We start from the raw sequence: 12,839 nt of genomic DNA, 5'->3' as shown, positions 1-12,839 counted from the left end.
AAGTTTTATACATAAGTCACTATTTACTAATCACCAAGTCATATTACTTACGAGGTATTCGTGCACAACGCACCTAACAGCTGGATAGCTGATATCTAATGAGCATGTATGTCATCAAACACCGATGATAAAGGGCAATTATAAGTGTGCAACGATCAACAAATTATAGGTAAGTAGAGGATGCAACTAATCCACCGCAAACAATAGTTGACTACTGGTAGATTGTGACTATGAGTAATAGCATTTCTATACTCATGCAAACGCTTCTAAGATGTCATGTGATGCTCTAATTAGAAATAATCTAAGAAAAACTGTAAAATAAAATAAAAGTATTATTCATCGATTTACACACAAAATCGGCGATCCATTATTTTTCAACCATTAAATTAGATCTATGATAATAATCCCTCTGTCTAAAAACCATCTAATCACTCCTTACGTACATACACAACTCCTATGTACATACCTATGCAAGATATATAAAAAGGAAGAAAAAAGAAGAGTGTGTATATGATTTGTCCCATATGGTTGTTTTCTCTTTCTTTCTAGATATAAGGTTTCTTTTCTAAATTGAGCATATACGTAGTGATCACTCCTTGCCACACCGCTGTCTCATGCCACCCGTTGCTCCACCCTCTTCCTGTCAAATTTTTAAGGAAAAAAAAGAAGAGTGTGTATATGATTTGTCCCATGTGGTTTTTTTTATCTTTCTTTCTAGATCTAAGGTTTCTTTTCTAAATTGAGCATATACGTAGTGATCACTCCTTGCCACGCCATTGTCTCATGCCACCCGTTGCTCCACCCTCTTCCTGTCAAATTTTTAAAAATACTTTTTTTACTAACAATTTAAAGGGCAATCACATGAGCTCATATAAATGTGTGCATACGCACATTATGAATACAAATACGCACACCCTATTCCTATAATAAACAAATATTTGTCCGAAAAGAAAAAAAGGAAAAAAACAAACGTTCATACGTGAGACTACTATTCGCTAGAAAAAACATACATGTAACAACATTGTATCTCTTTTTTATGTCGTCCCCAGCAAAATAGTATTAACATTTAGCACAAATAATTTTAATAAATTTATCCAATATTAATCCCCACAAACATGAAATGGTGAATTAGATGTATAATACAAGAAAAAAAATTAAAACCTATATTAACTTGTATGTTAGCAAAGGATCACAGTTTGAGCAAATTTTTTTACGTGGTCCACACCACCAAAGCTATTAGATTTTTCGAATTAGAGTCCAATGAGCAACCCTGCTAATTTTTAAAAGAGAAAATTATATATATACCACTAAAATTTAGTAGTATCGATTAACACCATAAATAAATTATGTATACTCTATATAATAAATCAACTCAAGACATAAAAAAACTATTTTCGTCACCTCCATTTTCTCTCACTCATACCCTGAAGGGTGCCAAGCATGAATCTCAACTGGCTACATTATAGTAACTATGGCAAGAGTATGCATTATTGAGCTGAAGTCGTTTTACCCAAACTGATATACCTTATTTTAAACTGTTAGATCTATATATTAAAAAAAACCTACCGATTGATCAGGCCGTCAGAGTGCGTATGTACAACACATGTATCCAGTTCCCTCCTCACGGATGAAACGAACCTACTGGCTCTCGTCTCTTTGTTTCCTTACCACAATTAAGTTAACCACTGAATAAAAGAAGATCCTAAAAATTACCCCGAAAAAATATCCACCTTATTTTTTTAATAAAACTGGTAGACTAATTACTTCATACCATTAGACATCTAACGACTTTCTACCAACTTAATTATATTTCTCAACTTGTATACCAGGTCTATTTACCTATACAAATATGTAAAGCTAAATCAATCTACAAAGGTACAAATAAATCTGTCTATGAATGGAGCTCTTTTTTATTACTATATATCTCCGTCTTATAATGGATCCTAAAATTTTATACCCACTCTGTTCCAAAATATAACAATTTTTAGCACTTACGATTTGTCCCAAATATAACAACATTACCACCAACATTCCCTTCCCAACTAATCATAACTCTAAAACTTCTTATATTCTGGGACGGAGGGAGTAGAAATCAAGGAGGAATGAAAAAAAAATACTAAGATACCCATCATTAAATAAGGCTCATTAAATAAGGAGATGGTTAGTGTAATGTTGGATAAAAATTAAATGAAGAATGGCTAGATGGAACGAGTAGTATTAATAATTCCTTATATTTTAGGATATAAAATTTAAATCCTTCGATTTATGGATGGAGGTAGTAGAAGTAAATAGAAGTACGTGAGTATTTGTTTAATTAGATAAAAATGTCATATTATCATATTTTTAATAGAAAATTTCTTATATTAATATATCGTCAAATCTACGAAGACATATTTAGTATACAAGAAAAAAAATAAAGTTTAAATTAAGATGCTAAATATTTTTAAAAATAAAAGCATGTAGTATAAAAATGATATTTTTATATGAACCAGCTCCATTATTGTGATATATTTTTCTCATAAATTTAAGACGACGTGATGCAAGTAATTTTAGTTTACAATTTGTAACAACCCGTCCTTTAGAACAAGGCAGCCCAGCCTCCATCCAACTGGCACGCTTACTTATAAATATCACCTCACTTACACTTTTATTCTCGCTTCGCATAAAATAGTCAACCCAAAAATAATATGGTTGAAGGGACAATGCATCACAGGTTAGCTACACTCTTGCTTAAATAGCAAGATAGTACTACTACTCATGTGCACACAATGCTTATAGACAACACATGTCAAATCCTTTAAATAAAAAATATAGACCACATCCTAATTGCACTAGGATTTCTAAGACACCCCCTCAAAGGATCCGACGTTCCTGTCGGTCCAACTTATCTCCATAGTCACATATGCATATAGACAAATATCCAGAAACATGTCCCCTCTTAACGCACATCCGTACGTCCAGTGATCGAAACAAGCTTCCAAAACAATCCCAAAAAATATTGATAAACACAGATTTAGAAGAGTAAAAAAATATTTTTTTTTTGAAAAAAAAATCTTATACATAAATATTCATCACAAAATTTCAAACACCATTAAATAAGGTGCCCGCGCATTTGCGCGGGCTACCTTCCTAATTTCATTAGTAAATCTATAGTTATGCGATATTTAGCATTAAACATGTAGTTTTGTGAAAATTAATTGTTAAATTTGTAGTTTCGTGATACATCACTTTAATTGTATAGTTTTGTGATAATTTAGCCAAAGTATCTGTAGTTTTTTGAAATTTACTCAATTTCATAAAATTTAGATTCAATGAATATTCTAGGTTGGAAAAGTGCAGTCAATCCTATAGTAGTACTGTGATTTTGCCAAATTTTATAGTCAAAGTTCCTCATCACTACTGTCGAGAAAAGTTCTTCCATGGCTCCATGTCAATGTTCAGAACATCGCACCAAATGAAGCATTTCCTAGTAGGCCATAATCTGTCCATCAATCATTTGCATAAAATGGTTTGATTGTAGTGACTGCAAAATGGAATCTGGTTCAGGTCTCCAAAAGTCGAAGTACCTTCGCAATCAATCATGTGAGTTGCTAAAACAACCCATCCAAATTTCCCAGTTAGTGTCATTTCTGACTTATTATCCGAATATAGTTGCTGCACTAACTGCGGCCGCTACAAATCCAATGCTCTTGATATTTCTGCAGAGTCCCTGTCATGCGTGGCTATATACTCCTATTAGGCAGGTCAATTCGTAGCCGGGAAGAAAATGACGAGGATTCCCGATACTGCTTGTCCCGTTGCAGAAGCCACAGGACTGACGCCGACGTCCGTGCCGTAGTTAGACCGTGCCACCACGTCCCTTTCGGCTTATCGGCCCATTCCGGTGCCCGTCCCTGTCGCTGCGTATCTACCAGAACTCCAGAGCCGTAGGTGCTTTGCTCGAGTCATGTACCTAATCCTAAATGGTCTAATGGCGTGTGCTTGTCTTGGCTCGTACTCCAGCCTGCATCTTCACGCGTAATTTGCTGCTAGTGTTTACAGTGCTCCTGCAGCTTGGGTTTTCAGATAAAACGGTTTAACACTCCACGTACTTGCCAGCGCAGGATGATGCTCCAAGTGTTGGCAAAGTGGCAACGGTTTTGCCGTGACGGTGAGCTAGTGGGAGACCCCAGGATTTCAGGTTCCGTCTCCTCGCGACCGCGCCGCGCGTCGGTGCACGCCACCGACCGCCTTCGGTCGAGCGCGGCGCGCGTCTACCGGGCGAGGGCGAGGCCACGGCCACGCGCCGCCTCCACTCCACACTTCCACAGGCCCGGGTCCCCCTTCCTTCCCGGGGATGGCGCCGCGCCGCGCGACGCCGGCATTTTCCGTTTTGTTTATGCTATCTGGACTGGAGCATCAAGTACGGCCAAGTGTGTGGAAAAATCGCGGCCAAACCTTGGGCACGCCTCGCGCCCGCGCACCCAGCCGGGACGCTCCACCTGTCCGCTCGGGGCATCGCCCGTGCACCACGTCGCCACCGCGCGGTCTATCCGATTCAAAACCCTCGCGTCTAGAAAAAGGCGATATGCGGGGACGCTGCGCTTTATTTTAAGCAAAGAAAATTTATTGTACTGGTGCTTTTTATTAGTGCTAGTATTACTCGTACTGCTGTATTTTCTTGTGTATAGTACATGTACCGCAACGGTAGTACTGCTGCTGCTGCTAGTATTGTACTGTAGTTTTTTTTTTCTCAGAGAAAAGAACAGAAAATAAGAGAACGGAGGAGAAGTAAAGTGGCTGAAACGGCTCAATTAAGCACGCTTTCCCGAGAGGCCGAGACGTACACCATGGCTGACAATGCGGTTCAGGCATGTTAAGTCGCGTTTTGTAAGGTACGCCCTTGGAGAACTGGGTATTCACATAATCACGTGAAGAACCATCAAGCGTACAACGGCTCTGGCCTGGCTAGTTAAATTTCCCCATTTATGAAGGTGAATCTGGTACTCTTACACAATCATCGAAGGATTTTACATGTTCAAAAAGGAGCATCATTTAACGTTGTTCGGCATTGTTATCTTGTTATAGACATTCAGCATTGTACTATCGTGTTATAGACATTCAATATTTGTCAAAATGGACGGAAGAAATAAGTGGAGCTCGAAACAGTTTTGGGAATTTATGAGGAACGCCATGCTTTGTGTACACAATAAGATACAACAGCGGAGTAATGATGTGTATACGAATACGACTTGATTACTATATCGATTGGTTAGACGACGATGATGTTAGCATCCATTTTCATTACTGGGAGAGGATGATGTGTATACGAATACGACAACATAGGTAGCCGATTAGGTATTGAAACCTAACCGCCTAAATACTTGATCAAACAAAAAAGTTGTATCTGCATCGCACGGTATGGCTTGAATGGAACATCACAAGTTATGAACTTACAAAATTTGACTACTCTCGAATCAAAACCGCAACAAATGTATGAAAATCAGAAAGATCCGCATTAAAGAGGAAATCATTATGATATTTAATACTAGCTGAGTAATCCCTACACGACACACAATCCCTACACTCTACCTGGCTAACCAACAAATTCCAGTACCAAAGTAATCAAGCCAAGCCAGCTAGTATTGCACCTCGGTGTAGCGTGAGCCGTGGCCAGTCCCTCAGCAACAAATGGAAGCCACCTTGGATGTTTGCTTATAATGGCCACTAATTTACTGGACAGCTGTTATACTTCAATACCTCCCCGCACTTTCTGTTTAAGCTTAGCTTGATAATTTGTACTCACACCGAGTACCAGCAAAGAAAAACGTAACTCACTGGCGCGCCCGGAGTTAAAACACGAAGATCACTCGCAACAGCCGGTCGAGATGAGGCCTCATCCCCACAAAGTATTTTCTACACCTAGATGCTATGCATGTAATTTAAATAGATATATAAAAATTTTATAAAATTTAATAAAATAGTACATGATAATATAAGACACTATGCAAACATGCAAGTCTAAATTCAATCGATATATGAAGAAACAAAAATAACAAATTTTGTCTGTACGGTACGGGTACTATTCACTGTCTGATTTTATTATTTTTGTTTCTCTAGTTGTAGATCCAATTTAGTCCTATATGTTTGTGTATAGACTTATATCATCACAAACAATGTTACTAAATTTTTTTAATTTTTTTTATAACTATTTGAGTCGTATGCAAATGATAGGTGCCATAGCACCTAGGTGTGAAAAAAATTTTCCGCCTCATCCCAATTCCCACCAATACAGGGAACGGCGAGGGCTTGATCCCATAAAACAACACGATAAAAAAGGCGAAAAATCTCCCCCCTAAAACGCGACCTGTGCGGCCCTGGGCGGAGAATAACCCGGCGGCGGCCTACGGCGATATAAACCGTATATTGAGGGAGCAAGCCGTGGTACAGAGCAGAGGAGGGGGGAGAGAGAGAGAGAGAGAGAGAGAGAGAGAGTCGTGTGTGCGTGTGTCCCCGGGGTTCTAGCTTTGGGATGCTGATGGCGACCGTCTCGCCGGCGCGGAGGGAGCCGACGCCGCAGGCGGTGCGGGCGTCCCCGATGCCATCGGCGGCGGCGGCGTTGGTGAGGAGAGGCGGTGGTGGTAGCGGGGGGACGGTGCTGGGGAAGTACGAGCTGGGGCGCGTCCTGGGACAGGGCTCGTTCGCGAAGGTGTACCAGGCGAGGCACCTGGAGACCGACGAGTGCGTGGCAATCAAGGTGCTCGACAAGGAGAAGGCCGTGAAGGGCGGGATGGTCCACCTCGTCAAGCGCGAGATCAACGTGCTCCGCCGGGTGCGCCACCCGAACATCGTGCAGCTGTTCGAGGTAATGGCCAGCAAGACCAAGATCTACTTCGTCATGGAGTATGTCCGCGGCGGCGAGCTCTTCTCCCGCGTCTCCAAGGGACGCCTCAGGGAGGACACCGCGCGGCGCTACTTCCAGCAGCTTGTCTCCGCCGTCGACTTCTGCCACGCCCGCGGCGTGTTCCACCGTGACCTCAAGCCCGAGAACCTCCTCGTGGATGAGAACGGGGACTTGAAGGTCTCGGACTTCGGCCTCGCCGCCGGCCCCGACCAGTTCGACCCCGACGGTCTGCTCCACACGTTCTGCGGCACGCCGGCCTACGTCGCCCCCGAGGTGCTCAGGCGCCGCGGATACGACGGCGCCAAGGCGGACATATGGTCATGCGGTGTCATCCTCTTTGCGCTCATGGCCGGGTACCTCCCTTTCCATGACCACAACATCATGGTTCTGTACCGGAAGATCTACAATGGGGAGTTCAGGTGTCCAAGGTGGTTCTCCAAGGATTTTACTAGATTGATAACGCGCCTTCTTGACGCAAACCCCAAAACTAGGATCACCGTGCCAGAGATCATTGAGAGCGATTGGTTCAAGAAAGGATACAAGCCAGTCAAGTTTTACATTGAGGATGACAAGCTCTACAACCTGTCTGATGACGTGCTGAACTTGGAGCCTGCTGATCCTGTTCCCCCACCATTGGGTTTGGCACCTCCTGTTCCTCCACCTCCACAAGGGGATGATCCTGATGGTTCAGGGTCTGAGTCAGATTCATCAGTCGTATCCTGCCCGGCCACATTGTCAACTGGGGAGAGCCAGAGAGTCCGTGGGTCACTACCACGCCCAGCAAGCCTTAATGCATTTGATATCATATCATTCTCAAAAGGATTCAACTTGTCTGGGCTGTTTGAGGAGAGGGGGAACGAGATCAGGTTTGTATCTGGTGAGCCCATGTCTGACATTGTAAAAAAGCTGGAGGAGATTGCAAAGGTCAAGAGCTTCACAGTGCGGAGGAAGGACTGGCGGGTGAGCATAGAGGGTACACGCGAAGGAGTTAAGGGGCCTCTAACCATAGGCGCGGAGATATTTGAGCTTACACCCTCCCTTGTAGTAGTGGAAGTAAAAAGAAAGGCAGGTGATAATGAAGAGTATGAGGATTTCTGCAACATGGAGTTGAAGCCAGGAATGCAGCACCTTGTGCACCAGATGCTCCCAGCTCCAAATGGAACTCCTGTGAGTGAGAAGGTTGAAAGGTAATGATTCTCTCCTGATTTTACTTATATGCATTGTAGCTAAATAGGGAAGCAAGGATTTTGTGTTGTTTAACATGCGCAACCGGGCAGAAAGTTAAATTGATTGATGCTTCAGTTCCAATAATTACATAACAATGTTTCACTTCTTGACTATACATCCTGTATTTCAAATTGAGCGTTCAAGAGTTTGTTTGCTAAAAGTTAATTGATTTTTATTCATGCTATTTGTTTTTGTTAACGTATGTTTAATTCACAATCATGCCTATTGCCTAATACCAGTATGTAGAAGGAATTAGATTTCCTTGCACGGACACAATTTAAAGTAGGAAAGCCTTGCAATTGAAAACCTCGAACAACTGGAACTTTTATTATTTCTAGAGTGGTGAAAGAATGCTATAGGTTTTGCTGTTAGATTTTGCCAACCATTAACTAGCTTGCCTCCTGCAATCCAATTTCACAGCGCTTGGATAATGCGTATGTCTGGAAATTTGCTGCCACTTGACCATTGCAAGTGTGCTTCGTGAAAAGAAGCAAATTTGAATGGTTCTAATCATCCTAGTTTGTGGCTGTTAAACTGATTATAGATTGTTTTGTTTCATTCTAGAGCATGATTTGGTTTATCTAACATCTGTGCTCTTTTAATCTATGCTACGAACTCAATTTTTCGTAAAATCTTTCCCGCACCCTATTCTTATGGACTTTTTAGCTTGTGATAGATTGTATAAGATAAATGTCTTTTCTAGTCATCAGTTAATGAAAACATTTTCGCTTGTCTTATCTATCTTTTGGAGTTACTTTAAAAAGTGATTATGCACTGTTCTACTGCACCTTAGCTTGTAAACTTCCTGCTCTTATTTATTTTTCTTTATGTTTCCATTTTTTTTGGATAATGGAATTCAATCCAGTATTGATGATGATTCCATGTTACCCCAGCATTTATTGGTGTTGAATGTTTACATGTGTCATAATTCATATTGAAAAAACTTTTGAAAACAAATATAGAAAGGAACCGCCAATATCATGTCCTTCTGGTTTCCCCATTGTTGTTATCACCAACTTCCATGGATTGGCATTGTGCTGCACATCAGCATATGGGATAGAATGGGAGCTTGAAGGGAATGCTTGGCAGTACCTCCGAGTACCGAAATGTCATTTTTACAAAGAACATGTGCTTCACTAGATTTTCAGCATGCTAGGTAAATGTTGAAAGTGCTGTATAGGTTTATTATCTGGTGTAGCTCCCTCTGACATAGTAATAACAGGTTGCTTTATGGGAAACCTGGTAGATTTTATCTATTTAATTTGGTGAAACCATGAAAATGCAAACATCATGGCTGAGACATTGAAAATTACAAAACAGAAAGGGCGCATAGCAACACCATATACTATTCATGCAAACCATTTCTACTATTTTAACCTGTGAGTTTTTGATGGTTTCTAGTTTCTTTTTACATTCAAATGGGCTCTAATTCCTGATTTTAGGAGGTTCCTTTCTTTTCAGTTTCATTGCTGTTATTGATAAATTATCTTTTTTTTCATTAATGATAACTTTATACTTTGATGGATCTTTGTTGAACACTTAATCTGGTGCACATGTTAGCCACCCACCATTATAGGAGAACACATGGGACACATTTACCTTCAGAGGTAAGGAGGGTTATGTGCGTAAGCTGTGCCTCGGAGGTAGATAGGTGTGTTTCCAGAAGACTTTTTGTTACATTTGTCAACCTAATTTTCCTCCATCGGAGTAGTACATTCTGTACTGCGCAATACTAGCATCAGTTAGGAAAGTTGGTTCAAATATGCTCCATGGTACGTGGGTGTACCTGGAGCTGTTCTGTAGTCTTGTTTTGAATCTTCAATTTACCTTGAAGAATTTTGCTTTTGCCAGTGAACTGTTATAGTCCATTTGAATTGTTTGAAATGCTACTACAACCGGAAACTATTGCTTTGGTTCTCATAGTTCAGAACTCAATAGGAAATAGAAGTCTATTGCTGTTATTACATACAAGTGTGATAAGACTAACAGACTGACATTTGATTATTTCCTTCTTGTCCTGCAGGTCTTCAAGCTTACAGGCTCCCCTCACCCTGAAGTTGATAGGAACAGAAGGCAGCATGAGCTAGAGACAGGAGCTTCCATGCAGTTGACAGGGAGATCTCTTTTACCGGACCAAACCTGACCGGTCTGGTTCCCGTTGATGAGCTCGTGGTTTTGATAACTAGCAAGAGTTCTCTTTCTCTGGATGGCCTAAGATCGTTTTTAGGCAATGGATCGAGACAGTGGATGTAGATACTCCGGTTGTGGATGGTGCCCAGGTGGGCGTTTAAAGTGGATGTAGATACCCTGGTTGTGGTGGTGCCCAGGTGGGCGTTTAAAGTGGATTGTACTGGCCAGTTTTCTCTCGACTTAGCGGCTGTGTGCATCTGCGGTTTGGTTTCTTTGGCAGCATCGAATAATTTTGTGGTAACCATGATTCTGGTCGGGGGACAGTTGATTGAGGTATGGGAGGGATATGCATGAGCCGGGCATGTGCCGACCGATTGGATTCCGAATCTTCCATTCCTGATGCCATTAGCCCATTATTGGATGCGAGGTGACAGATTTGGGCACTGCAGTGCGGTTGGTTGGTTGGGGCCTGTGGGGACTGGGGGTCGAGATTACTTGGACCTGCTGTGCTGCAGCGGCTTTGGCTGAGGTCACCGAGCACGTGAGAGCATCGGTGGGTGGCATGGTTGGCCTACCCCGGCAGTGGTGGCGGCCGGCTCGGGCCACGAGAGCGCCGCGCCGTTTGTGGTGGCGCACGGCTCTGCAGTCGGCGGCGGGCCCGTTGTTGCGCATTTCCGTGATAAAGATCACCGTGGTATGTCGTATTCTGTTATACAATGCTCTTTTTGTGGATTCGAACTTCGAATATGGAGTTATGGACACGGGTGGTCATCGATGGAGACAACAGTGGCGAACCGGCGATTTCATATGGCTCAGTGAGATGCTTTAAGGTACATAACAATTTGAGGTATGCATTCATTTAATCATGACATGGCATGATTAACCTTGGATTTGTGTGAAAGCTATCACTATAACGACCTGTACTCTTGGTGATATTCCCCACCGTGCCAATTTCCTGGTATCTACACTCCTCAACGGATATGTCGTGGAAATGCAGCATTTCTAACCCAACAGATACAGGGATCATATTTCATCCTACAAAGATTATGTGAAAGAGATCAGCATAATAATGGAAATACGCTTAAAAAGTAAAATCATGAAAATTCCATGTGATAGTTAGGATCGACAATGACAATGATTATAATCATATCACAATATAAGATATAGCCTATTGTAATATAAGAATTTGATGCTCTGTTTTATAATGTTACTACCTCTTTACTTCTTGTTTTTGAATTATTCTGCCTCCACTTTTCTTTCTAAGAGTAAATTGTATTTTATACTAGCTAAAGCGTAGCATGTTTCGCTTTGCACTGGGTCGTTTAGCATATACTTTCACTTTACACCATGTTGTATTGAAATAAGGTTCACTTAACACTACGATACATCATGAAAAACAATTTCATGAACTTTACAAAATATGGAAGAAACGTTTGTGTAACATGGTTTCATAAATTTTATTCATACTTTACAGAATTTCCTCGTAAATATATGACGCAACCTAGTGTAACGAAACTTGTTCAGATGTACTCTGGTATAAAGAGAAAATATGTTTACCCATTACAAAGTGAAATAAGGTACAATCTACCAAGTGCAATTTATTCTTCTTTTAACAGTCAGGTTAATAAAAAAAGAGAGCATATATCACTTATATGCTTGGGGTGAATAAACATAATGGTCCTGTCATTTCATTTTGTCGAATTTTGGGCTCGTTTGGTTCTCTGCCATTGGTAACCTTGCCAATTTTTTCTGCAACGGCAAGAATTGGCATAGCCAAAAAAAAGGTAGTGAACTAAGCCAAATAATTTGGCAATGTTAATTTCTTTTTGCTACAAATCAAACAGTAGATAATAGTAGTTTTTTTTTGTTTGGTTGGGTTTGGCCACAAGCCAAAAGAGCCTACTACTATTTATTATCATTTAGTTCAAACAATACTTTCCCCCTCTTGTAGCAACACCCTTGTGATTTATGAGGGTCGTGCCTCACATAAAAAACTCTCGGCTCACACACACACAAGAAAAAAAATAACATGGCCTTTTAATGAACTACACTCAATTTTTTGGTTCGTACTTCATCACATAAGATTTACGGGTTGCAAAAGGCTCGAAAAGCCAAACGAGAAACACTAAATATTTTCAATACCAACGGTAACTCCAGCTTAAGCAATTGTAGTAGCTCAGGCACTTTTGTTAATAGCATTTGAAATGACTTAGGCATGGAAGGCACAGTGACGCCATAAAATGAGATGGAACGGAAGTGAAATATTCGAACATTGTATTTTCTTACCCCGATACACTAATCTAGTTTGTCCTTCTAAGTCCTCTTCTATATAAGAGAACTATCCTCTCAATACGCTAATGCCTACATGAACATGGACCAAACCGTCTCACGAAGTTATGAACCTAGCTCACGTACCACATTAATAGACCAATGGCCCTCTTAATTTTTCATTTAGCCATAAATACTACTACTAAATTTAGTGTTTTAAAATAAGGTGATTTTAAGAAAGAGATACGAACCTACAAAGTTACTCCCGCTATGTTAGAAAATAGAAACTAGCTAATGCCTTCTAAAATCAACAAAGTTTTTGTCTGTTTTT

General features: G+C 40.9%; 1 protein-coding gene across 1 annotated transcript; it reads left to right on the top strand.

Moving 5' to 3' along the window:
• Positions 1-6,422: 6,422 nt before the first annotated feature.
• LOC4325613 (CBL-interacting protein kinase 12-like) lies at positions 6,423-11,474 on the top strand. The gene is made up of 2 exons (NM_001401466.1): positions 6,423-8,070; positions 10,134-11,474. Exons 1-2 carry the CDS (start codon positions 6,512-6,514, stop codon positions 10,195-10,197), a joined length of 1,623 nt encoding a protein of 540 aa, NP_001388395.1. The 5' UTR covers positions 6,423-6,511; the 3' UTR covers positions 10,198-11,474.
• Positions 11,475-12,839: the final 1,365 nt, after the last annotated feature.

This window comes from Oryza sativa, chromosome 1, assembly GCF_034140825.1.
Source record: "Oryza sativa Japonica Group chromosome 1, ASM3414082v1".
In the NCBI taxonomy this organism is placed as follows: Eukaryota; Viridiplantae; Streptophyta; class Magnoliopsida; order Poales; family Poaceae; genus Oryza; species Oryza sativa.
Note: the sequence above shows the minus strand (reverse complement) of the source record. Positions and strands in the feature narration are given on the sequence as shown.